The sequence below is a fragment of the Heptranchias perlo genome, chromosome 37 (assembly GCF_035084215.1).
Source record: "Heptranchias perlo isolate sHepPer1 chromosome 37, sHepPer1.hap1, whole genome shotgun sequence".
NCBI lineage: Eukaryota > Metazoa > Chordata > Chondrichthyes > Hexanchiformes > Hexanchidae > Heptranchias > Heptranchias perlo.
In genome coordinates this window covers 15,155,642-15,180,051 of record NC_090361.1, presented here as the reverse complement: position 1 = coordinate 15,180,051, position 24,410 = coordinate 15,155,642, and the positions used below count along the sequence as shown (strand labels likewise).

General features: G+C 48.8%; 1 protein-coding gene across 2 annotated transcripts in view; it reads right to left on the bottom strand.

The window, feature by feature from the left end:
• Positions 1 to 24,410, bottom strand: part of mcoln1a (mucolipin TRP cation channel 1a) — a 67,842-nt gene that overhangs the window by 18,495 nt on the left and 24,937 nt on the right. For both annotated transcript variants that reach the window (XM_067973180.1, XM_067973181.1), the window contains exons 3-9: positions 19,879 to 20,046; positions 16,762 to 16,918; positions 13,422 to 13,503; positions 9,832 to 9,928; positions 7,760 to 7,859; positions 3,588 to 3,697; positions 1,429 to 1,578 (exon numbers count right to left, since the gene is read on the bottom strand). In XM_067973180.1, the coding sequence (XP_067829281.1) occupies positions 1,429 to 1,578; positions 3,588 to 3,697; positions 7,760 to 7,859; positions 9,832 to 9,928; positions 13,422 to 13,503; positions 16,762 to 16,918; positions 19,879 to 20,046 (864 nt within the window). The remainder of the gene's footprint in view (positions 1 to 1,428; positions 1,579 to 3,587; positions 3,698 to 7,759; positions 7,860 to 9,831; positions 9,929 to 13,421; positions 13,504 to 16,761; positions 16,919 to 19,878; positions 20,047 to 24,410) is intronic.

Genomic DNA, 24,410 nt, shown 5'->3' with positions numbered 1-24,410 from the left:
GAGGGTGAGTATGGGATAGAGCCATGAGATTGTATGAGGATTGGGTTGCGTGTTAGTGGCGGGGTGAGTACTGGCGAGGTGAGTAGGTGCAGGTACGATGAGGATGGGGTTTGAGTGGGTATGAGGGGTGATGTGACAGAGTAGTGTTGGCGGTGCCGAAGGAGATGTGGGGTGGGGGCAGTGTTGTGGCAGACGGAGTGTAGGGGAAAGACTACGTGTACTCACTGTGGCTGACCTACTGAGGTCATTGGAGCGCCTCCTGCACTGTATGCAGGTGGGTAATATGTTGGTGCCACAGGTGACCCCCTCTGCCACCTCGAGCCAGGCCTTCCTGGTGGCGGCAGCGGGCCGCTTCCTCCCGCCCGCTGGGGTGGGGGGGGGGTGGGGGGGAAGATCTCTGTCCTCCCCCTCCTCCTCACCCCATGTATTGATACCTGGAGTGAGGCATCATTAAACTGGGCTGCTCCATGCTGTAATTTTTGCTGTTTGTGGCAGCATCTGTCAGTGGAGGACTGCCCCTTTAAATAGAGCGCCTCCAGCTGACAGATCTTACTGCGCATGCGCAGCCCGCCCGACGCGCAGATCAGCGTCGGGGAACCCGGAGGAGCAGGTAAGTGAATCCAATTAGTGTGTTGCCTGCTACGATCGTGAGGGAAACTCACTAATTTCAGCTGGCCTACCCGCCGAGAACCCGCACCCCTGGTAAAATCGGGCCCCTGGTCTCACTTTATGGAGCCAGATTTCAGAGACTGATATATGAACTAGGAACATTGGAGGAACCTGGAGTGCTCCAGGTGCAAACCAGCACACTGCAAAAAAGCACAAGGGAAAACCTCAGGCGTTTATAGGACAGCAAAAGGCTATCCAGCCCACTTCCAATACCTGAAGGTCCATCAGTCACTTCTACACTGAATAATTTTACAGTGTTAAAAAAAGCAAGTCTCTAATTTCTAATTGCATTTCATGCAACAGCTCCCAATCCTCCCCTGCGCCACCGCCCCCAACCTCCAGGCCCAATCCACCCTCCTCTGCGATCCCCAGATACAATCCCCCCTCTTCTCCAAGCACCCAATTATCCCCCACCTTAGCCCCCAATTACCTCCCGCCCCAATCACCCCCGCCCCAGCCTCCAAAGACCCCCAATTATACCCCACCTTAGCCCCCAAATACCCTGTCCCCCTCCCCAGCCACACACACAGTAACAAGTATTACTAAATTAACACAAAACATAGTCACAAAACATACAGCTGTTTCTATTTCACTGTAAAGTGTTAAAGACAGTAATTCCGTCGAGCGATCGAGGACACGACCCTTTCCTCGTGAATTAAAATCATCCTTTGATGAAATTCTAGCCGTGCTGCGACTCCAGCACTGGGTGACCTCATGGACCAGACAGCGTTCAGCATCAAACGGTACAAGCTCCTTTACCTTGGATTCGATTGCTATCTTCATAATTGTTCCCAAGAAGGTGAAAATGTCGCTGACGATGAGCAGGATGTACCAGCCATTGAGAAACTCCATGCGGGTCGCGTAAGACACCTCCTTCTTGTGCTTCAGCCGGTAAAAGTTGGCAAATTCCTGGGGGAAGAGGTCGAGAGAGAGAGAGAGGTTTACTGGCTCCTCCGGGATCTGCGGCTTCACATCGTCACTGACCCAGGGCAAAGGGGGCTGGGTACTGGGCTGGGGGAGGTGGGAGCACATTACAGAGCACCACAGATTGGGGAAATGGTCAAGAAAGGTGAGGAACGAGGCACCCGACAGGTGACAGGAGAGGTGGAGAACGAGGTTTGTTAAGAGAGAGACCAAGACTGGGGCACTTCCAATCAAACCACTTATGGACCGGACACAAGATGCAGTTGGGGGACTGTCCCAATGAATTGCAGGCACTAAAAGCAGAGGACAATGTAAGGGCATTGTTTCGGAACATACTCACTCAATGTCGAGGATGAGAAGTATGATCAGCGAACACTTGGACAGTATTGTCCCATCAGGAGACTGCCCTTCCATCTCTACTGCCCGGCCCAGACTGATGGATTAAAGTTTCCTCTCTGCCAGCTTTAAAGCTCCCAGCTAAAAGGCGTGGAGAACGTTCTCTAACCGTTAACTAGTGAGCACAACAGGACCAGATTCTGACACAAGTTGGAAGTCCCATGGAGAGACTGTGAGGCTGACTGGTGCAGGAAACAGGTCACAGTAGGGGGTGGGACTAGCAGGTCATTGTTAAAACCTTCCCCCTCCCCCACAGCCAGACCTTCACAATTTCAAAAGAAATGGGAAATACAAGAAATCTTAATTATGTTTACGGTATTAACCAGAGCTAATAGTTCCTCATTGTTTGGGCAAAGCAGAGGGAACCGCACTCTGAAGCTAATCAGTGTCAAACTTCAGGAGAGTCCAAACTTTTTGCCTTCCTGGGGGAGTTGTGAGCCTTGAGGGCCACACATAAAGGTCAAAACTATGCTCCTGTTACGAACTACCTTAGATATTCTCTCGCTATAACAGTGCTGGTCGTTCCCTGAAGCGGTCTGAGCATCTCATGTTCAGGAGTGCACCCGCGCTGCCCAATACCTGACCATACAATAGCGTACCCCGAGGCGTAACTATAACGCCCCCTTGTAATCTGAACTAGATATCATGTCTTTCGCACATTCCCATCTCCAATGTTTTTGAAGGTGGATCTTTAAAACACTTGATAAGACGAGGCCATCGTCTTATCAAGTGAACACACTGAGCAACAATTATGATCAGATTCATTTAGTTCAATCAGTGCGACCTAATTTAGCGTAGTAATACAAAATAATAAACACACTACACTTCCCGACAATAATGAGTCATCTTGTTCAACTTGAAACAAAGTAACTTCTAACTATTCTCCCGCTTTCTGACCGTCTGAGCCTGATGAAAACTTCCCCTCGTCATTTTCTGTTTAAAAACCTGACCATCTGAGCGTGTTTTTATCTCTGTTTTTATCTCCCGGTGTTCATAAACCAAAGGGAAGGCCAGTGACAGAAAACACCTTCAACGTCAAGCTCATTTAGAGGGTTAGGTGAAGTAGGGAGGGAGGAAGCTCGTGTGCAGCATAAATGCTGGCATAGACCAGTTGGGCTGAATGGCCAGTTTCTGTGCTGTAAATTCTATGTCATTCATCAGCATTTTAAATAAACCCTTGCCCAAGAACTTGCTTGAATACACTTTACTTTAAAACCCAACATTTAAGTGCAACTCTTTACCAAATTCTTGTGGAAAAAGTATCCCAACAGTTCCCATTAATTTGCAGATATCTCAAATTGCTAACAGATCTCGGGCTTTAGATCTAACCACCAATGAGACAGCGCAGACAGAAGTCCATTCCGAAGCTCCAGGGCCACGGAATTTAAACAGGACAAATTAGCGAATGAAAAATGGAAGTGCAGAGGGAGTGAGAAAATGGAGGGACAAGCACCATAGTTTGGACAGCCCCCCCCCCCCGTATACTTGAGCTGGCCGTGCTCGATTTCAACATTGGGTTAGAAACCGCATAAAACTGCTGCACGCCCCACAGTCGATACCCCGCACCTTTGGGTGAAAGAAAAATAAAAATGACTCACGTGTTGCAGCGTGATTCCTCGGATGATCGACCTCATGCACAGGCCAAAGGACAGCGCACAAAACCCAATGATACAAATGTCAAAGATTAGTCGCCCCGCGTCATTGTCAGCTGTGTCAGGGGGAGAGAGAGCGAGAGAGAAGAAGCTTTCAATTACACAACAATTTGAAAAAGTGAGTAAAACCACTGTGGGATCTTGACAAACAGGAGTGAGTGCGAGTGTGCAGTCTTGCAGTATTCCAAGTCTGGGAGGCTACTACAGTTCATGTGTGTATTATTAGTGTTGCCACTGGGATTTCAGTAAGTGAGTGAATTATTCACGTCCACTTGAACTGTTTAAAAACAAAACACCCAATACAGCTATAAATTCTATCCTTCCAAACTTACCATAGAATCATAGAAAGGTTACAGCACGGAAGGAGGCCATTGGCCGATCGAGTCCCCGCCGGCTCTCTGCAAGATTAATCCAGCTAGTTCCACTCCCCCGCCCTATCCCCGTAGCCCTGCAAATTTTCAAGTACTTATCCAGTTCCCTTTTGAAGACTATGATTGAATCTGCCTCCACCACCCCCTCGGGCAGTGCATTCCAGATCATAACCAGTCGCTGTGTAAAAATGTTTTTCCTCATGTCACCTTTGGTTCTTTTGCCAATCACCTTAAATCTATGGCCTCTGGTTCTCGACCCTTCTGCCAATGGGAACAGTTTCTCTCTATCTACTCTGTCTAGACCCTTCATGATTTTGAATACCTCCATCAAATCTCCTCAACCGTCTCTGTTCCAAGGAGAACAACCCCAGCTTCTCCAGTCTATCCACGTAACTAAAGTCCCTCATCCCTGGAATCATTCCAGTAAATCTCTTCTGCATCCTCTCTAAGGCATAGAATCCTACAGCACAGGAGGCCGCCATTCAGCTGGCTCTGTGAAAGAGCTGTCCAATTAGTCCCACTCTCCCTGCCCTTTCCCCATAGCCCTGCAAATTTTTCCTTTTCAAGTATTTATCTAATTCCCTTTTGAAAGTTACTGCCACCCTTTCAGGTAGTGCAATACTTGGGTCATATCTGGAGAGGTTATTTTGAGCTATGCAAGACTAGGGTGCAGTACAGGTGGGTAACAGGCCAGTCTCTATTGGAGGCTGGGGGCTATGGAGGAATGAATCGAGCGCCAAACAAGAGATGTATTGGCACATCAAACGGTGTTGGGATAAGTGGGATTTCCTCTTGTGCAACAGAAGGAGTCCATCAAGTCACTCAGGTGACAGCACAATGTGCAATCCTGGGAATAGACTGGAGATGATTTAATATACTTGAAATAATACTCAATATAATAAGTAAGATGCAGCCTCAGGAATTCACAGCAAGCTGGACTTCTGCATAAAACTTGCCCTGGCTCAGTGGCAGCCCTCTCGCCCGAGTCAGAAGGTTCAAGTTCCACTCCAGCGACTTGAGCACATAACCTAGGCTAACCCTCCAGCGCAGTACTGAGGGAGCGCTGCACTGTCGGAGGGTCAGTACTGAGGGAGCGCTGCACTGTCGGAGGGTCAGTACTGAGGGAGCGCTGCACTGTCGGAGGGTCAGTACTGAGGGAGCGCTGCACTGTCGGAGGGTCAGTACTGAGGGAGCGCTGCACTGTCGGAGGGTCAGTACTGAGGGAGCGCTGCACTGTCGGAGGGTCAGTACTGAGGGAGCGCTGCACTGTCGGAGGGTCAGTACTGAGGGAGCGCTGCACTGTCGGAGGGTCAGTACTGAGGGAGCGCTGCACTGTCGGAGGGTCAGTACTGAGGGAGCGCTGCACTGTCGGAGGGTCAGTACTGAGGGAGCGCTGCACTGTCGGAGGGTCAGTACTGAGGGAGCGCTGCACTGTCGGAGGGTCAGTACTGAGGGAGCGCTGCACTGTCGGAGGGTCAGTACTGAGGGAGCGCTGCACTGTCGGAGGGTCAGTACTGAGGGAGCGCTGCACTGTCGGAGGGTCAGTACTGAGGGAGCGCTGCACTGTCGGAGGGTCAGTACTGAGGGAGCGCTGCACTGTCGGAGGGTCAGTACTGAGGGAGCGCTGCACTGTCGGAGGGTCAGTACTGAGGGAGCGCTGCACTGTCGGAGGGTCAGTACTGAGGGAGCGCTGCACTGTCGGAGGGTCAGTACTGAGGGAGCGCTGCACTGTCGGAGGGTCAGTACTGAGGGAGCGCTGCACTGTCGGAGGGTCAGTACTGAGGGAGCGCTGCACTGTCGGAGGGTCAGTACTGAGGGAGCGCTGCACTGTCGGAGGGTCAGTACTGAGGGAGCGCTGCACTGTCGGAGGGTCAGTACTGAGGGAGCGCTGCACTGTCGGAGGGTCAGTACTGAGGGAGCGCTGCACTGTCGGAGGGTCAGTACTGAGGGAGCGCTGCACTGTCGGAGGGTCAGTACTGAGGGAGCGCTGCACTGTCGGAGGGTCAGTACTGAGGGAGCGCTGCACTGTCGGAGGGTCAGTACTGAGGGAGCGCTGCACTGTCGGAGGGTCAGTACTGAGGGAGCGCTGCACTGTCGGAGGGTCAGTACTGAGGGAGCGCTGCACTGTCGGAGGGTCAGTACTGAGGGAGCGCTGCACTGTCGGAGGGTCAGTACTGAGGGAGCGCTGCACTGTCGGAGGGTCAGTACTGAGGGAGCGCTGCACTGTCGGAGGGTCAGTACTGAGGGAGCGCTGCACTGTCGGAGGGTCAGTACTGAGGGAGCGCTGCACTGTCGGAGGTGCCATCTTACGGTTGAGATGTTGAACTGAGGCCCCGTCTGCCTTCTCAGGTGGATGTAAAAGATACCGTGACACTATTTGGAAGAGGAGTAGGGGAGTTCTCTCCGGTGTCCTGGCCAATATTTATCCCTCAACCAACATCATTAAATCAGATTATCTGGTCATTATCACATTGCTGTTTGTGGGACTTTGCTGTGCTCAAATTGACTGCTGCGTTGCCTCCATTACAACAGTGACTACACTTCAAAAGTACTTCATTGGCTGTAATGCACTTTGGGACATCCTGAGGTAGTGAAAGGCGCTATATAAATACATGTCTTTCTAGAAGTCTGATCTCAGCCGTAGACATTCTACAATTCGCCCCTCAGCGCCCGAGGAGGGAAAAAAATATCCACCATGTCCCTGCTCCTAATCTCACCCCAGTAGCCCCTGCTGGAAAATACGCATGTCAGGACTGGATCTGCCTCACCTGTGACATCCTCCATGGTCAAATAGCTTGTTGATACGATCAAAGCTCACACGGAGAATGGCGACTTGGACAAAGTAAAGAAAGCGTTTGTGGAACTGTACCCCAGCGGGGGTCAGCATCTCAGGGGTTTGGGGAGAAAGACAGCCTTTCCAGATGCAATGGGATCACACATTGACAGCAGAGGCAGCAACGTGGAATCCATGGGGTGTACACTCCTCGCCAAGGCCTTAGCCCCTTTTTCCCGTGGTCACCAGCATCTTCCCAAAGTGGCCATTCCTTGGCTGTGAATCGCAACAGAGTGTCGGCAGGATAGTCCCAGCCCAGCCCGACATCATCACATGCATCAGGGTAACTGGACCACGATCAGGAGAAGAAACCCCGAGGCCAGAGAACCAGAGAGGTTTACAGTGCCAGAGGCAGCCTTTCGGCCCATCGTGTCTGTACTCGGCTAATCCGAAACCACTGCCCCGCTCCCTCCCAAAGTGCCCTGTGTCAATCCCAAACTAATCCCACTGCCCGCTCTCCCCATAGCCCTGTATCAATCCCAAACTAATCCCACTGCCCGCTCTCCCCATAGCCCTGTATCAATCCCAAACTAATCCCAGTGCCCGCTCTCCCCATAGCCCTGTATCAATCCCAAACTAATCCCACTGCCCGCTCTCCCCATAGCCCTGTATCAATCCCAAACTAATCCCACTGCCCGCTCTCCCCATAGCCCTGTATCAATCCCAAACTAATCCCAGTGCCCGCTCTCCCCATAGCCCTGTATCAATCCCAAACTAATCCCACTGCCCCGCTCTCCCCATAGCCCTGTATCAATCCCAAACTAATCCCACTGCCCCGCTCTCCCCATAGCCCTGTATCAATCCCAAACTAATCCCACTGCCCCGCTCTCTCCCCAAGACCGCATCAGGCAGAGGTTACCCTTTTTAAGTTAGCAGATTTTTTATTTACAGGCCTTTCTATTAGGTATCCTCACCATATCCAAATATACTGGGATCCGTACACTGATTAATAACCGCATCGTTATCCAGACTGATCATTATCCGGCCGCTGTGTGCTTTATTATCAAACAGGATCTGCAATAGAATTGAAGTCATTAGTCACAATTTCCTCTTCTCCACCCCACCCTCCCCCCCACCTCCACCTCCACCTCCACCTCCACCTCCACCTCCACCTCCACCTCCACCTCCCTGAATGTGTCAACTCTCTGCTGGGGTTGTGGCTCCACGAGCCATTCGTCCTTATCCAAGAGCCCAGGCAGTGAATGGCAGTGAGCTATTCAACTGCAGAGGATTATGAAATCCTCCATAATTATGATTATGAAAGGGTTTGATAGGATAGATGTAGAGAAGATGTTTCCACTTGTGGGGGAGACCAGAACTAGGGGCGATAAATATAAGATAGTCACTAATAAATCCAATAGGGAATTCAGGAGAAACTTCTTTACTGCAAGGGTGGTTAAAACGTGGAGAGTGCTACCTCAAGGAATAGTTGATGCAAATAGTATAGATGCATTTAAGGGGAAGCTAGATAAACACATGAGGAAGAAAGGATTGGAAGGTTATGCTGATAGGGTTATGAAATAGGGTGGGAGGAGGCTCGTGCGGAGCATAAATACTGGCATGGACCAGTTGGGCCGAATGGCCTGTTTCTGTGCTGTACATTGAGTAATTCAATGTCCAACGGAGTCCAACTGCTGCCCCAGTTGAGATCAGCGAATTCATCACAGACCAGGGGTCGAACCTGCGGCCTTTATTCTGGGTGGGTCACTTCTACGCTGGGCAGCACAGTTACCCACTGAACTAATGGAGGAGCTCCTCTCCTTACCCAAGAAAGGATATACTTGCCATAGAGGGAGCGCAGCGAAGGTTCACCAGACTGATCTCTGGGATGGCAGAACTGTCGTATGAGGAGAGATTGGGTCGACTAGGCCTGTATTCACTCGAGTTTAGAAGAATAAGAGGGGATCTCATTGAAATGTATAAAATTCTGACAGGGCTCGACGGACTGGATGCAGGGAGGATGTTTCCCCTGGTTGGAGGGGTCACAGTCTCAGGATACGGGGTAGGACATTTAGGACTAAGATGAGGAGAAATTTCTTCACTCAGAGGGTGGTGAACCTGTGGAATTCTCTACCACAGAAGGCTGTGGAGGCCAAGTCACTGAATATATTTAAGAAGGAGCAAGACAGATTTCTAGACACAAAAGGCATCAAGGGGTATGGGGAGAGAGCAGGAATATGGTATTGAGATAGAGGATCAGCCATGATCATATTGAATGGCGGAGCAGGCTCGAAGGGGCGAATGGCCTACTCCTGCTCCTATTTTCTATGTTTCTATCTTGCAAGATGAAGGCTGCTGTTCAAGAGAACTAGGTCACCATCACACACTCAGCCCAGAAGCAGAGGGACCCAGCCTGACAAACTCCCTCAATCGGGGAGAGACTCCTCGCTCCCCAGACACAGGCAGTCCTGACCATTAAAAAAATGCTCAACTGAGGGAAGTTCAAAAGATTACTTTTTTAAAAAATAATAATTCTTGGGATGTGGGCGTTGCCCATCCCTAACTGCCCTTGAGAAGGTGGTGGTGAGCCGCCTTCTTGAACCGCTGCAGTCCATGTGGTGAAAGTTCTCCCCCAGTGCTGTTAGGTAGGGAGTTCCAGGATTTTGACCCAGCAACGATGAAGGAACAGCGATATATTTCCAAGTCGGGATGGTGTGTGACTTGGAGGTGGAGGTGGTGGTGTTTCCATGTGCCTACTGCCCTTGTCCTTCTAGGTGAGAGGTGCTGTCAAAGAAGCCTTGGCAAGTTGCTGCAGTCCATCCTGTGGATGGTACACATTGCAGCCATGGTGCGTCGATGGCGGAGAGGGATATTTAGGCTTTCTGGATGTTAAGCATTTTGCCGTACAAGATTGATTCCTACATCATCGCCCAGTCATATGAACTGCCTCATTGCACAAGTTCACATGCAAGAGATCTTAATATTAAGCTAGCCACTTGGAGAGAGGTACAGGTTATTCACAAAACAAGAATGAGGGTGCACTTACTAGAATCTGAAATGTGTAACAATCCGGGATTTCATGGTTAATGATTGTCTGAATGTTGATGGCCTTCAGTTTAAACCTAATGGAGACGTTTATAAGCCTGAGAACAGAAAATGAGAATAGGTTTTAACAAGCTGGCTGTGTGTACCTCCCCTTCCCTTACCCTGCCTAGTCAGTGAGTTTTTCCAGTGACCAACTGAGTGTTAGCTGATCTCAGTCAGGGAGTTAGAGACTCAAACTGGCCTTGGTGCTGGTGGGTTAGGGAGTGCAGAATGGGCCGTGCTCCCACTCCTGATCACTATCCAGTGCCCTCTTCCCCATCTCCTCCTCCTCCTCCAAGTGCATAGGTGTCGAGGAAGGATAGGATTGGGCTCGGCGATGATGCCCCACACGGTGGAATAGTCTGCCAACACATGCTCAAGGGCTCACACATGAACAGTGACCTGCCTGAAAGGGTGGTGGAAACAGATTCAATAGTAACTTTCAAAAAGGGAATTGAATATTTGAAAGGGAGAAAATTGCAGGGCTCTGGGGAAAGAGCCCGGGACTGGGACACTGGGACTAATTGGATAGCTCTTTCAAAGAGACAGAACTGGCACAATGGGCTGCATGGCCTCCTTTTGTGCTGTATGATTCTAACTGGCACCTAGGGAACAGCAAGAGAAGGGCTAGTATAGACAACTTGCAACAAAACAAGATATAACCAATAACTCCCCCATATCACTAATTTTCTCCCTCCTCTCTCGAAGGCACTGACTCGCATTGGGTTACGGTTTTGTGTGTGTTGGTCACACTCACCCTGGTGGCCATATTCTTCACGAGTGAGCTAAGACAGGTCATTCGACAGTAAGGAGCATCATATCACATGATTCCAGTGAGCACAGGATGCAAGAAGCAGAAGTCATGGCCGATTTACCCCTTCCCCTCCCAGGAGCCCAAAGCTATTTTTTTTTAGCACCAGTGTGCGCGCGGACTCAGATCAGCTAACTCAGCGCAGACCAGGGGTTGTATCGGAGACTTGTGCTCTGTAGTAGCGGAGCTACAATTGGTGGTGTTATTTACTCAATGAGACATCAGCGAGCTCGCTAACGTCTCACCACATTTTATTGTGCCGTTTAAACCAGATTGACATGGCGCCCAAACTAGGGTACACCACGACCTCAGGCAGGAGAGATACTCGTCACATCACCTCACCAAACACTCCCTGCAGTTATTCAGCATGATGTACAAACCTTAGGTTCATCAGAAAACTATAATTATCAGCTCCCTCAGATTGTTTCGACACATCACATTAATACACCCATGGAAATCCCTCATGTTAACCTTACTGAGGCACTGGGAAAAGAACAAAAGGCATTTGCTATTTAATTCTTTTGAATCTTTCACTAAAATCGACAGGTGCTGTTCTCCCTTTGTTGAAAAATGGAACTCAGGACTCAAGTATGGGAGTAATTGAAGGGGGGTGGGGGGGGGGGTTGTAGTCCGGTGACCAGGAGGGTCTGGATATCTGGACTGTCACCTCAGAGCAGTTTCACATTTGCCATACAATGTGCACGTGGCTGGTTTCCAGGTTCCACAGGCGTCTAGTTGCAGCCCAGCTTTAAGCTCGAGGTCTGGTTCACACTCCCTAGATTGTGTCGCCAAACCCATTACGTTGCTGTGTGCAACATCAGGTCAGCCCAATCTTAAAAGAGTGATCTAAACTTTTCATCAGGCCTGAATCATGACATCTACAACTGGTTCGATCAGGACGGGACCTTAACCTGCCAAGATTCTAAGCACCACTAAAACAGTATCAAGTGTCGCTGTCCAACTCAATACCTTTTTTTAAACAGTCACTTCTCCCTTTCCTCCTGACTCTCCCTGGGGTACAGGTCCCCTCCTCTCCTGAAGGTGCTGACTCTCCCTGGGGTACAGGTCCCCTCCTCTCCTGAAGGTGCTGACTCTCCCTGGGGTACAGGTCCCCTCCTCTCCTGAAGGTGCTGACTCTCCCTGGGGTACAGGTCCCCTCCTCTCCTGAAGGTGCTGACTCTCCCTGGGGTACAGGTCCCCTCCTCTCCTGAAGGTGCTGACTCTCCCTGGAGTATGGCCACAAATCTGTACCTCGCACTAGTGCTATTCTTCGAGACCAAGACAGAACGTGTTGGCAGGCTATTCAACTGTTGATGTACCACATCCTGTCTTCATTTGACACCTACATTGCAGCAAGGGTCACGAGATGATTAAAAGTGGGAACTATCATCCCAGCTAACTTAGCACACACCAGGGGTTGAACCAAGTATCTTCCTAGTCTGTTCCACACAGGGCTGTACTTACCAACCGAGTCACTGAGGGAACTACCAACTGCCTCAGCAGCATTGTCAGTGAAACCTCACCGCAGGTACAGAACACAGTACAGGTTAAACCAGGAGTGAGACTCCATTCACACCCCACCAGGCTTCTGAACCCCAGTGCGCGAAGGGGAGACAGGGTAGACCAGGGTAACGTGAACTTTATCGAGGGCTGCAGTCCCGAGTGGCACTTCCTCTACAGCCGCCGTCAGGAAGGCTCCGACACACTGGTCACCCACACAATGGGCACCAGAGTTAGAAACATGCCAACCCTCAAGCATTGGCTAAGTAAAGGCTGCAGAAGAGGCAGAGAAAAAGTGACAGAGCCATGAAATCTGCAGGGAGGGACAGCTTTTGCATCAGCTCCCAGCTGGGAGGACTGAGAATGGACACTGGGTGACTGAGAAAGGCCAACGGGCGAAAGGGAAGCAGATTACAATTGGCCTCCGGAGCACATTGGGACGTTGACTGTGGTAGGGCCTTGGAGATGATCAGTGTCACAGTGTCTGGTGACATGCATCCCTACATCATGGCAACAACGACTTTCATGTACTACATATATTTAAAGGGGCGGGGGGGGGGCGCGGGGGAGTAACCACTTTAATACCTACTGCACACTGAAATACATAGAAGTGACAACACGAATACAGGCCATTCGGCCCAACCAGTCCGTGTCGGAGTTTAACCTCCACCCGAGAAAATAGTTCTAATCGCATTTACCCACCCCATTCCCATTCCCCTTCATCCACCTATCCAATCTAATCTTGAATCTTCACAATTTCTGCCTTGACCACTAACCCTGGAAATTAATTCCACAGCCTCTCAGCGCTCTCTGTGTGAAGGAGATTCTCCTGCACTGTTCTATCTCTCTTATATAGAGTCTGGCAGGCATGGCTCCTAGTCCTAGGCAGTCTGCTTCTACCAACCTGTCCCATCCTTCCATGATTTTAAACAGTAGTGTATCTCCCAGTTTTCTGAGTTGTTCGAACGGAAAAAGCGGCAGTTTTTACAAGTCTCTCTTCCTATTTGTATTTCCTCATACCAAGCAGCATCCCAGTGAATCTACACTGTACCCTCCCTAAAGCCTCCTATAGTGCAGAGCCCAATACTGCACACAGTACTCTATGTTTTATACAGGCTTATCATTAGCTCTTTGGTCTGATCAATGGCATTACGTATTCAGACTAAAGGCCGCATGCAGACAATTACACTGGGCTCAACAAATTAATCACAAATCTTATTTTAAAATGAAGATGACTTTACTTGTAGAATTTCAGTGTGAAGTTCCTGAGGATCTGTATCTCTCTGGGGTAGACGTGCGTGCTGGGACTCACACTCACACACTCTGGAAGAAAAGGAGGATAATTACATACAAGAATGTAACAAACCCATCGCAGCAACTTATCTGCCCCTTGCATCGTCAGTCATTCAACAGTGGCCCGAGGGTTAGCAGCAACAGTGTGAAGGGGCTGAGGGGAGAGTCATTACTCCCATCGCACAATACTGCCCCTCACTCGATGTTTTAAGCCACAAAATCAGAACAGAAAACGCTGGATGTGCTCAACAGGCCAGTCAGCAGCTGGAAGGAGTGGGTAGTGTCGCAGGTGAATCTAAATTTGAAGGGTCCCACCCAAAAGGTGAACCCCTCACTCCAGTATGTTGAGCGGGACAGTATGGTTGGACCCTTCAGATTCTGATGAAGGGCCCATCCACAACATGAATTTACCTTCCTCCTTCAGATGCCAGTGGACCCACAGTGCGTTTCCAGTACGATTTCAGATCTCCAGTCTGTGCTTTCTCGAATCTCAGTGCTGAGAATCAGCATGTGACAGTGGAATTTTGCCCCCAATCCAATTCCAACTCTTCTCTTCCACTCATAGGAATATAGGAACAGGAGGAGGCCATTCAGCCCTCCGAGCCTGTCCCACCATTCAATTAGATCATGGCTGATCTGTATCTCAACTCCATCTACCTGCCTTGGTTCTGTAACCCTTAATACCCTTGCCTAACAAAAATCTATCGATCTCAGTTTTTAAATTTTCAATTGACCCCCAGCCTCAACAGCTTTTTTAGGATGGGGGGTGGGGAATAAAGAGAGTTCCAGATTTCCACTCCCCTTTGTGTGAAGAAGTGCTTCCTGACATCACCCCTGAACGGCCTGGCTCTAATTTTAAGGTTAGGCCCCCTTGTTCTGGACTCTCCCACCAGAGGAAATAGTTTCTCTCTATCTACCCTATCAAATCCTTTAATCATCTTAAACACCTCAATTAGGTCACCCCTTAATCTTCTATTCAAGTCTAGTTTATGCAACCTGGCCTCAACATTAAAACAGACACCCCAATCCACTTAACCCCCCCATCACGTGTCTCCCCACCACCCCCTCAATAGCTACCACGATGTGGGTTGGGTGGGTTTTTGTCTCACGTGTATTTCGGAGGAGGAAGAACTAGGGGGCATAGTCGCAGCCTAAGGGATCGGCCATTTAAGACTGAGATGAGGAGAAATTTCTTCACTCAGAGGGTTGTGAATCTTTGGAATTCTCTGCCCCAGAGAGCTGTGGATGCTCAGTCGTTGAGTATATTCAAGGTCGAGATAGATAGATTTTTGGACTCTTTTGGGGATCGGGAAGGAAAGTGGAGTTGAGGTAGACAATCAACCATGATCTGATTGAGCAGGCTCGAGGGGCTGTACAGCCTTATCCTGCTCCTATTTCTTATGTTCTTATACAGCAGCAGTCGCTATCGGATTCTTGCTGCCGTGGAACAGTGTTGCGGTACAGCAAGTGACATCACAGATAGCAAGCCTGTGAAGGGTGGAGCTTCACTTGATTTAGAGGCTCATCCAAAACTCTGCTGCCCGTCTCCTAACTCGCACCAAGTCCCGTTCACCCATCACCCCTGTGCTCGCCGACCGACATTGGCTCCAGATCCGGAAACGCCTCGATTTAAAAATTCTCATCCTTGTTTTCAAATCCCTCCATGGCCTCGTCCCTCCCTACCTCTGTAACCTCCTCCAGCCCTACAACCCTCCGAGATCTCTGCGCTCCTCCAATTCTAGCCTCTTGCTCAGCCCCAGTTTTAATCGCTCCAGCATTGGTGGCCGTCCCTTCAGCTGCCTCGGTCCTAAGCTCTGGAATTCCCTCCCTAAACCTCTCCGTCTGTCTACCTCTCTCTCCTCCTTTAAGGAGCCCCTTAAAACCAACCCACCTGTCCTAATACCTCAATGTGGCTTGGTGTCAAATTTTTGTCTGATAACACTCCTGTGAAGCACCTTGGGACGTTAAGGGCGTGAGATAATGCAAGTTGTTGTTGTTTATTTGTAAATACATAAAATGGATTTTTGCAGATTTTCTTAAAGCAAAGGCGAGTTTAACGTGGTTAGCAATTCTACCGCTGAGATATTGTGCTACACTGCTGAGATAGTTTGCTGCTCTGTGCATCATCTGCCTTTGTAGTCCCAGTGACAGGGAAAATTAAACTCCTGTAGTTGGAGACCATTTAATAGAAATTACAGCATTAAAAAAAGTGAGACTGTCAAGGAGGGAGAACGAGAGCCTCTTTCCCCAGTGCCCTCCAGGCCTCTCCTCTCCTGAAGGTGCCGATTCTCGCTGGGTTCCGCAGGTCTGGGTCACCCTCTGGTACCTCCAGTGGGAGCCCAGGTGTGTCGCTTGCTGTGGCTCGGCACTGTTCCTATGACAACACGGTGCACGTGGACTCAAATTCCAACGGTGAAACCTGTCGGTGCTCACAGTCCAGTTCCACACGTGAAGGGAGGGTTACTTGAGAAAGGTACAGGGGGACACCAAGCCCATGGAGCACAAAGTCAGCATCTTGAGGGGAAACAAAACCGGAAGCTGAACCGGACCAGCCATTTCAACCCCGTGACTACAAGAGCAAGGCAGAGGCCGGTTACTGTGTGACGAGTTACTCCTGACCCCTCAAAGGCTCTCCACCATCTACAAGGCTCAAGTCAGGAGTGTGATGGAATATTCACCACTCACCTAGAAGGTGCAGCCGTAGCAACACTCGAAGCTCGACACCATCCAGCTCAGAACAGTTTGCTTGATCTGTGCCCCTGGCCTCAGTATTCAACCCTTCCCCCAACAGCGCACTGTGGCTGCAGTGTGTACAATTTACAGGACGCACTGCAGCAACTCGCCAAGGTTACTTCAACAGCACCTCCTTCTCCTGGGACCTCTACCACCCAGAAGGACAAGAGCAGCAATGTCGTGGGAGCGCCATTGCCTCCAAGTTCCCTTTAGTCACACACACACCATCCCCGACTTGGACATATATTGGCCGTTCCTTCATCGTCGCTGGGTCAAAATCCTGAAACTCCCAACACTGTGGGAGCACTTTTACCAGAAGGAGAAGGCCCACCTTCTCATGGCCACGTGGGCAGGGGGAGATGGGCAATAAATGCTGGCCTTGCCAGCGTCATCCACATCCTAAGAAAAAAAAATTTTTAAATGTGGAAGGTAGGAGGGTGGAGAGAGTGGGGAGAGGCACTCAGCTAATGCGTAAATGCTCTGAACAACAATGGGCTTGTGGTGAGGAAAAGTGATGAGCTGGGTTTCCTGAGCCACAGTCCGTGAATCTCTCACCTGTCACCACCTGTGGGTTGATGTTGAAGGTGTCATTCGCAGGATTGATGCTGCCCTTCTTATAAAAGCGCTGGCAGAGCTGCAGAGCGGTCCCATTATTGTCACCTTCAAACCCGTAGGCGTACCGTCCCAGAGACATATTTTGCAGAGCCAGGTACTAAAAAAAGGAAAATAAATCATCTCACTCGGGCTGCACTGCAGTTACTTTAGATCCATCCCGTTATATTATGCAGGATCAATCCCGGCACTTTCAGGACAACCAAGGGATTTGACAAACGGGGTCAAATAATGGTGGCTCACAAGTTAAAAATAAAATTATGTTAGCAGCAAGGACGGAAACACTCGAGGGATAAGAGAGGTGCAGAATGTTACCAGGGAAGGGCACTAGAAGCAGCACTATAAATAAAAGACTTGTATTTATACAGCGTCTTTCACCACCTCAGGAGGTCCCAAAGCAATTTACAGCCGAAGAAATACTTTTGAAGTGTAGTCACTGTTGTAATGTGGAAAACGCAGCAGCTAATTTTCACACAGCCAGATCCCACAAACAGCAACGTGATAATGACCAGATAATCAATTTTGGTGATGTTGATTGAGGGATAAATATCGGCCAGGACACCAGGGAGAACTCCCCTTTTCTTCAAATAGTACCGTGGGATCTTTTACATCCACCTGAGAGAGCAGACAAGGCCTCGGTTTAGTGTCTCATCCAAAAGACGACACCTCCAACAGTGCAGCACTCCCTCAGTACTGCACTGGAGGTGTCACTGTGATGCTCAGAGCGTGTTTGGGAGCGGAAAGTACAGGAGATAAGGACCCTGAGAGACCCGGGACGGGGGAGGGCACGCACCGCTTCAATTTATTTGTCTAAAACCAACAATATCTGCGTGTTTAGGTTTTGCCCCTTTCTCCCATGCTCTCCTGATGGTGCTGGCTCTCCCCTCGCTGGGGAGACAGATTGACCAGCACCACTCTGCACCCTCTGGCTACACATCACACTGTCCAGTGGGAGCCACTGGACAATGATCAGGAATGGGAACACAGCCCAGTTACTCCCAGGATCAGGGTCGGGCTCAGCATTGTTGCCCCCTCTTCCCCATTCCCCTCCAGAACCCAAGGCTAAATAACCTGAGTCCAGCCTCCTGTGCAGCCCCCAACCCCTTTGCCCATCAATGACGACCGCTCTTTCATCTGCTGAGGCCCTAAGCTCTAGAATTCTCTCCCCAGCCGTCCAACTCTCCACCTCCCTGTCGTTCTTCAAGATCCTCTTCTTGGACCATGCATTTGGCCAACTCCTCCCAATATCATTCTTTGTCTCATTGTCCATTTTTATCCTTACACGTCTGAAACCTTTGGATTTTCTTTTCCATGTTAAACACAAGGTGCTGCTGACACACTGAAGAATAATCCTTTGGGATCAAAGCTGGCTCTTTATGAATCAGAACCTTCAGAAGACACAAGATGGAAATTCAAGAGCGACATTACGACATCACTGGGAGGTAACCCCCCGAACCAGTGAGTTACTTTTGAAGTGTAGTCACTTTTATGTGGGCAAACTTTACAGTTGGCTTGTGCACAGCTAGGTCCCAGGAACAGTAAATGAGATAACTGACTAGTTAACCTGTTTCAGTAGTACTGGTTGAGGGGGAATGTTGGCCTGGACACTCGAGACCTGCCATTCTCCTCTGAATCGTGCCATGGGATTTTTTTTTATATCCACAGATTGATGGCATCTCCAACAATGCAGACTCCTTCCATACTACACTCAAGTTAGATGTCAAACATTCGGCCCATCGTGCCTGTGCCGGCTCTTTGAAAGAGCTATTCAATTAGTCCCACTCCCCTGCTCTTTCCCCATAGCCCTTCGAAACTTTCCCTTTAAGTATAAACCCAATTCCCTTTTGAAAATTACTATTGAATCTGCTTCCACCACCATTTCAAGCAGTGCATTCCAGACCATAACAACTCGTTGAGTAAAAAAATGTCTCCTCATCTCCCCTCTGGCTTTTTCGCCAATTATATCCTCTGGTTACCGGCCCTCCTGCCAGCGGAAACCGTTTCTCCTTATTTACTCTGATCAAAACCCTTTATAATTTTGAAGAAAATGCCTTTTCGTCAAAAGAACTCTTAGTATAAAACAGGGCACTTCACACATTGGGCAATTCTGTGATGCATAAAGATAAACTAAACACCGTAAGCCAATTCTTCCAAAGGGCGTGGAGGAACAAGCCTGCACACTACTTTGTAAGGAGCATTTCAGTTCAAAGTTTGAAAGAAGAATTGTAACAATCGACTTGGAGTGATTTATTTCGTTAACTCTTTCCAGGCTGCATTGTGATGTTTATACCTTGCTTGTACAAGTTATATTTGTAAATAAATCTGATTAGGAGATTAGCCTGTTATAAAAAGAAGTGTCTTGCTGATGGTACCCATCTTCCAAAGTGTTGTGTTCTACAGTGTCAGCCGTGGCTCAGTGGGCAGCACTCTTGCCTCGGAGTCAGAATGTCGTGGGTTCAAGCCCCACTCCAGAGACTTGAGCACATTACTTAGGCTGACACGCCAGTGCAGTACTGAGGGAGTGCTTCACTGTCAGAGGGGCCCTCTTTCAGACGAGACTTTAAACCGAGGCCCCGTCTGCCCTCTCAGGTGGATGTAAAAGATCCCATGGTCCTATTTCGAAGGAGTTCTCCCCAGTGTCCTGGCCAATATTTATCCCTCAATCGACATCACTAAAACAGATTATCTGGTCATTATCACATTTATGTTTGTGGGATCTTGCTGTGCGCAAATTGGCTGCCATGTTTCCTACATTATAACAGTGACCACACTTCAAAAGTACTTAATTGGCTGTAAAGCGCTTTGGGACATTGAGGTTGTGAAAGGCGCTATATAAATGCAAGTGTTTCTTTCACTCTTTCAACACCGTGGTAGTATCTAAGAGGGTGCACTGAGGTACATTTTTCCAGTTCAGCCTACATTCTAAAATAGCAAGTTGACTCAAAGAGCATGGGTTGCCTGCAGAAATTGCAATTTGGAGCGATAACAAAGAGAGAAAACTGGGAAAGAGTCCAAATCGTAACAAGAGGAAGAAAGCATGTTCTAATTTCAGCCACAAACCTGTTCAACTGCGTAGAAAATAGAATCATAGACATCTTTCTGTGTATACACAGCGTAGGAATCATCAGACACATCAGTGTAATCCTTCAGGAAGAGATGCTTAAAGGTCATTGTGTTTTCTTCTGTAAAATCCACCATCATCTGATTACTCAACCCAAACAGGATCAACTGTGGAAAAATGGCAAGAGGTATCAGTTTCTAAACATGAATTTACTGCCCTGATAACGGGGCGCTCTCTGCCATTTGGGTATCCTAGCCTCTGGATGTCCCTGGATCGCCCCTGCAGCAAGCGAGCTGGCATAAATTTGGGATGCTACTCAGTCACTTTCTACAGGTTCTCGTGGTGGTTTGGCTGTTGGGTCCGCTGTGGTATGGAGCCTTGTAGAGCAGCAAGGTCCCAGGATAGTTTTGCTGGGGAAGGTCCCTAAATGCCAAGGTCTGAACAAACAGAATGGGGCGTGAAATAAATATTGGACACGACTTGTTGCATCATGCTGAGCGCACTGGCTAAAGGGGGCAGACAGCCTGCTTCATCCTGGGCCAATATTCAACATCACCAAAAAAAAGAAACAGGTTATTTGGTCATTTACCACATTGCTGTTGGTGGGATCTTGCTGTGCACAAATTGGCTGCCACGTTTCCTACATTACAACAGTGACTACACTTCAAAGATACTTCATAGGCTGTAATGCGCTTTGGGACATCCCGAGGTCGTGAAAGGTGCTATATATTAGTCACATTCATTCTACAGTACAGAAACAGGCCATTCGGCCCAACTGGTCTATGCCAGCATTTATGCTCCACACAAGCCTCCTCCCTCCCTACTTCATCTCTCTCCATCAGGATACTCTTCTATTCCTTTCTCCTTTGTGTGCTTATGTAGCTTTCCCTTAAATGCATCTATGCTATTTGCCTCACCTATTCCTTGTGGTAGCGAGTTGTCATGTAAACCATGCCCAGAATTATTCTACTCGAGAACAGCTACAAAAGCAGATGGCTGAGAAAAATGTAGTGAGAGTGAGGATTGACAACGTGCTTGGACAGTGGGAGGTGTTTTTTTTACTACTTAAATGAACATCCAGGGGAAGGTTGTCCAAAACCTGTATTCGAGGATTTCCCTCGATTATCTAATGGTGTAAACAATTTAACTTTCCCCCCAACTCCCCCCGCCCCCATCTTGGGGGCTTTTAATGTTCCAACACTTTTCTCCGCACCACTGCAGCCTCTATTTTCACATGGATTTTCAAAGGCCTACAGCGCTCGTGGAATGATTTGCAGGAGAAAGTTCAACAGGGTCTGGGCTCCATGTACAACATCCTAAAGGCCACTTCACAAAAGCACACACCAAACCCTTCACTGCTCCAAAGAAACTCTTCACAAGATAATTACAGAGGAGGAAAGCACACTGCAATGGGGGCAAATAAACCTCCAATTGTTCCAAAATGATTCCAGAGGTTTTGCCTCCATTACTCTTAACGCAGAGTCCATTCCACCCGCTGGTCATTTTCTGTGTAAAGAATATCCCGATGTCTGTACTAAATTGGCCTTTTACTAGTTGGAATCTGTAGCCTCGTTTTACTCCAGCAATGTAAAAGGAAGAACTTGCATTTATATAGCGTCTTTCACGACCTCAGGACGATCCAAAGTGCTTTACAGCTAATCAAGTACTTTTGAGGTGCAGTCACTGTTGTAATGTAGGAAACACAGCAGCCATTTTGTGCACAGCAAGATCCCACTAACAGCACTGTGATAACGACCAGACAATCTGTTTTAGTGACATTGGTTGAGGGATAAATATTGGCCAGGACATAGGGAAGAACTCCCCTGATCTCCTTCAAAATGATATTGTGTCCACCTGAGAGGGCGGATGGGGCCTCGGTTTAATGTCTCATCTGATAACTTCAGTCATCCAGCACAAATTGGCTGTGAGCGATCGATTCTCTATTTATGTCAGAAACATTTTCAGACATCGCCAGAACTGGGAGTGATTTGTGTTTCCACAAACCATTGTCATAACTCACTTTAACACGTTGCCAAACCACCTCAAAGGGCTGCAGGCAATGAATTACTTCTGTAGTGCAGGGACTGCTATGTCAGTAAATGACAGTTTGGTCACCGACCCTGAGGCCTTGATTTTTACGGGGTGGTGGATGGGTACGATGAGAACCGGTAACAGATGGCACACCCAGAGAGTTCGGGGACGCAGAGGCCCAGCCAATCTTTTCGGCTGGGCCTCATTTAAATAAAAGTTCCCGACATGCCTTTGTTACCTCCAGACTGAAATTATTCCAATGGTCTCCTAACCAGCCTCCCATCTTCCAACCTCCATAAACTTGAGCTCATCCAAAACTCTGTTGCCCGTATCCTAACTCACACCAAGTCCCGTTCTCCCATCACCTGACCTACATTGGCTCCCGATCCGGAAACGTCTCGATTTTAAAATTCTCATCCTTGTTTTCAAATCCTTCCATAGCCTCGCCCCCTCCTTATCCCTGTAGCCTCCTCCAGCCCTACAACCCTCCGAGATCTCTGCGTTCCTCCAATTCTTGCCTCTTGCCCATCCCTGATTTTCATCGCTCCACCATTGGTGGCCGTGCCTTCAGCTGCCTAGGCCCTAAGCTCTGGAATTCCCTCCCTAAACCTCTCCACCTCTCTACCTCCTCCTTTAAGACACTCCTTAAAACCGACCGCTTTGACCGAGCTTTTGGTCACCTGTCCAAATACCTCCTTACGTGGCACGGTGTGAAATTTTGTTTGATAATCGTTCCTGTGAAGCGCCTTGGGATTTTTTACTACGTTAAAGATGTATAAATGCAAGTTGTTGTTGACACCCAGCCAAACCCACTACCTGACCAGCTGGCGGGAGTGGGAATTTGGCAACAGGAGGCCGCAGCCAGGGATTCGTGGGAATGGTCACCGGCAGTCAGTGGAAGGAGGGGGCACTGGGAGGCCCATGGACTCCTTGCGGGACCTGGGGAGGAGACAGCACTCCTGCCAGTCAGCCCCTCCCGCCGTAGCTGTTGCCGGGTAGCAGACAGAGCGGAACTCCCCCTGGCTTGACGTTAACGGTACGTCACTGCGCTGGTGACGTCATCGAGCCGCAACTTTCGCATGTTAAGTAGGCCCCGCCTGCCTTTAGCGGGAGACTCTTCGAAGGCCTGGATCGCCACTGTTAATATCTTAGAGTTCGGGAACGCGATGGGTTGGAGCCGGGAGAGAGAAGTTTCAAATATTAACCCCTCCCACCTCACATTCTTACAGGGCTACAGGTTAAAATCCCGGCCCCAACATGAATGGAATGCTGGTGAAACAAGAGCATCCTCATTGGGAGAATTTGGGTGAAAAGATCGACATTTTGCTCCAGTACATTAGTCTCCACTCTGTACGCAGGTCTGGAAGGGGTGGTCTATGGGAAATCTTGCCCTCTCAGAGTAGTTTAGTAACAGGGACAAACCTTAACGTGAAGCAGATGTTTTTCCCTGAACCGGAAGGGTTGAGGAGTTGAGTGGGTGAGGACACGGAGGCAAGAACTGTAATCTGACAGAAGGTGTAGACTTACTGGGGTCACCATCCAGCTGTAAATCACTGGTTTCCATGCTGGTCCAGAGTTTATTGAGTAACTGAGGCACACAGACCAGGCCGAATTCCCAGTCAGATGAACTAGGGGAGGAGGGTCGATTGGGGTGCTACAATTTGCCTCAACATCTTTAGGTAAAGGATGGAATCAGGTTAAAAGAAAAAGCATACAACATGGCAAAGATTACTGGTGAGCCCGAAGATTGGGAAAACTTTAAAAACCAAAGGACGACTAAAAGAATAATAAAGAGGGAGAAAATAAATTATGAGAGTAAACTAGCAGAAATATAAAAACTGACAGTGGGGATTGTGGATGCTTTGGTGATAGTTTTCCAAAATTCCCTGGACTCAGGAGAGGTCCCGGCAGATTGGAAAACTGCTAATGTAACACCGTTATTTAAAAAGGGTAGTAGGCAGAAGGCTGGAAATTATAGGCCAGTTAGCTTAACATCTGTGGTGGGTAAAATTTTGGAGTCTATTATTAAGGAGACAGTAACGGAACATTTAGATAAGCATAATTTAATAGGACAAAGTCAGCATGGCTTTATGAAGGGGAAGTCATGTCTGACAAATTTGCTTGAGTTCTTCGAGGATATAACGTATAGGGTGGATAAAGGGGAACCAGTGGACGTAGTGTATTTAGACTTCCAGAAGGCATTCGACAAGGTGCCACATAAAAGATTATTACTTAAGATAAAAAATCACGGGATTGGGGGTAATATTCTGGCATGGGTGGAGGATTGGTTATCGAACAGGAAGCAGAGAGTTGGGATAAATGGTTCATTTTCGGACTGGCAACCAGTAACCAGTGGTGTTCCACAGGGGTCGGTGCTGGGTCCCCAACTCTTTACAATCTATATTAACGATTTGGAGGAGGGGACCGAGTGCAACATATCAAAATTTGCAGATGATACAAAGATGGGAGGGAAAGTAGAGAGTGAGGAGGACATAAAAAA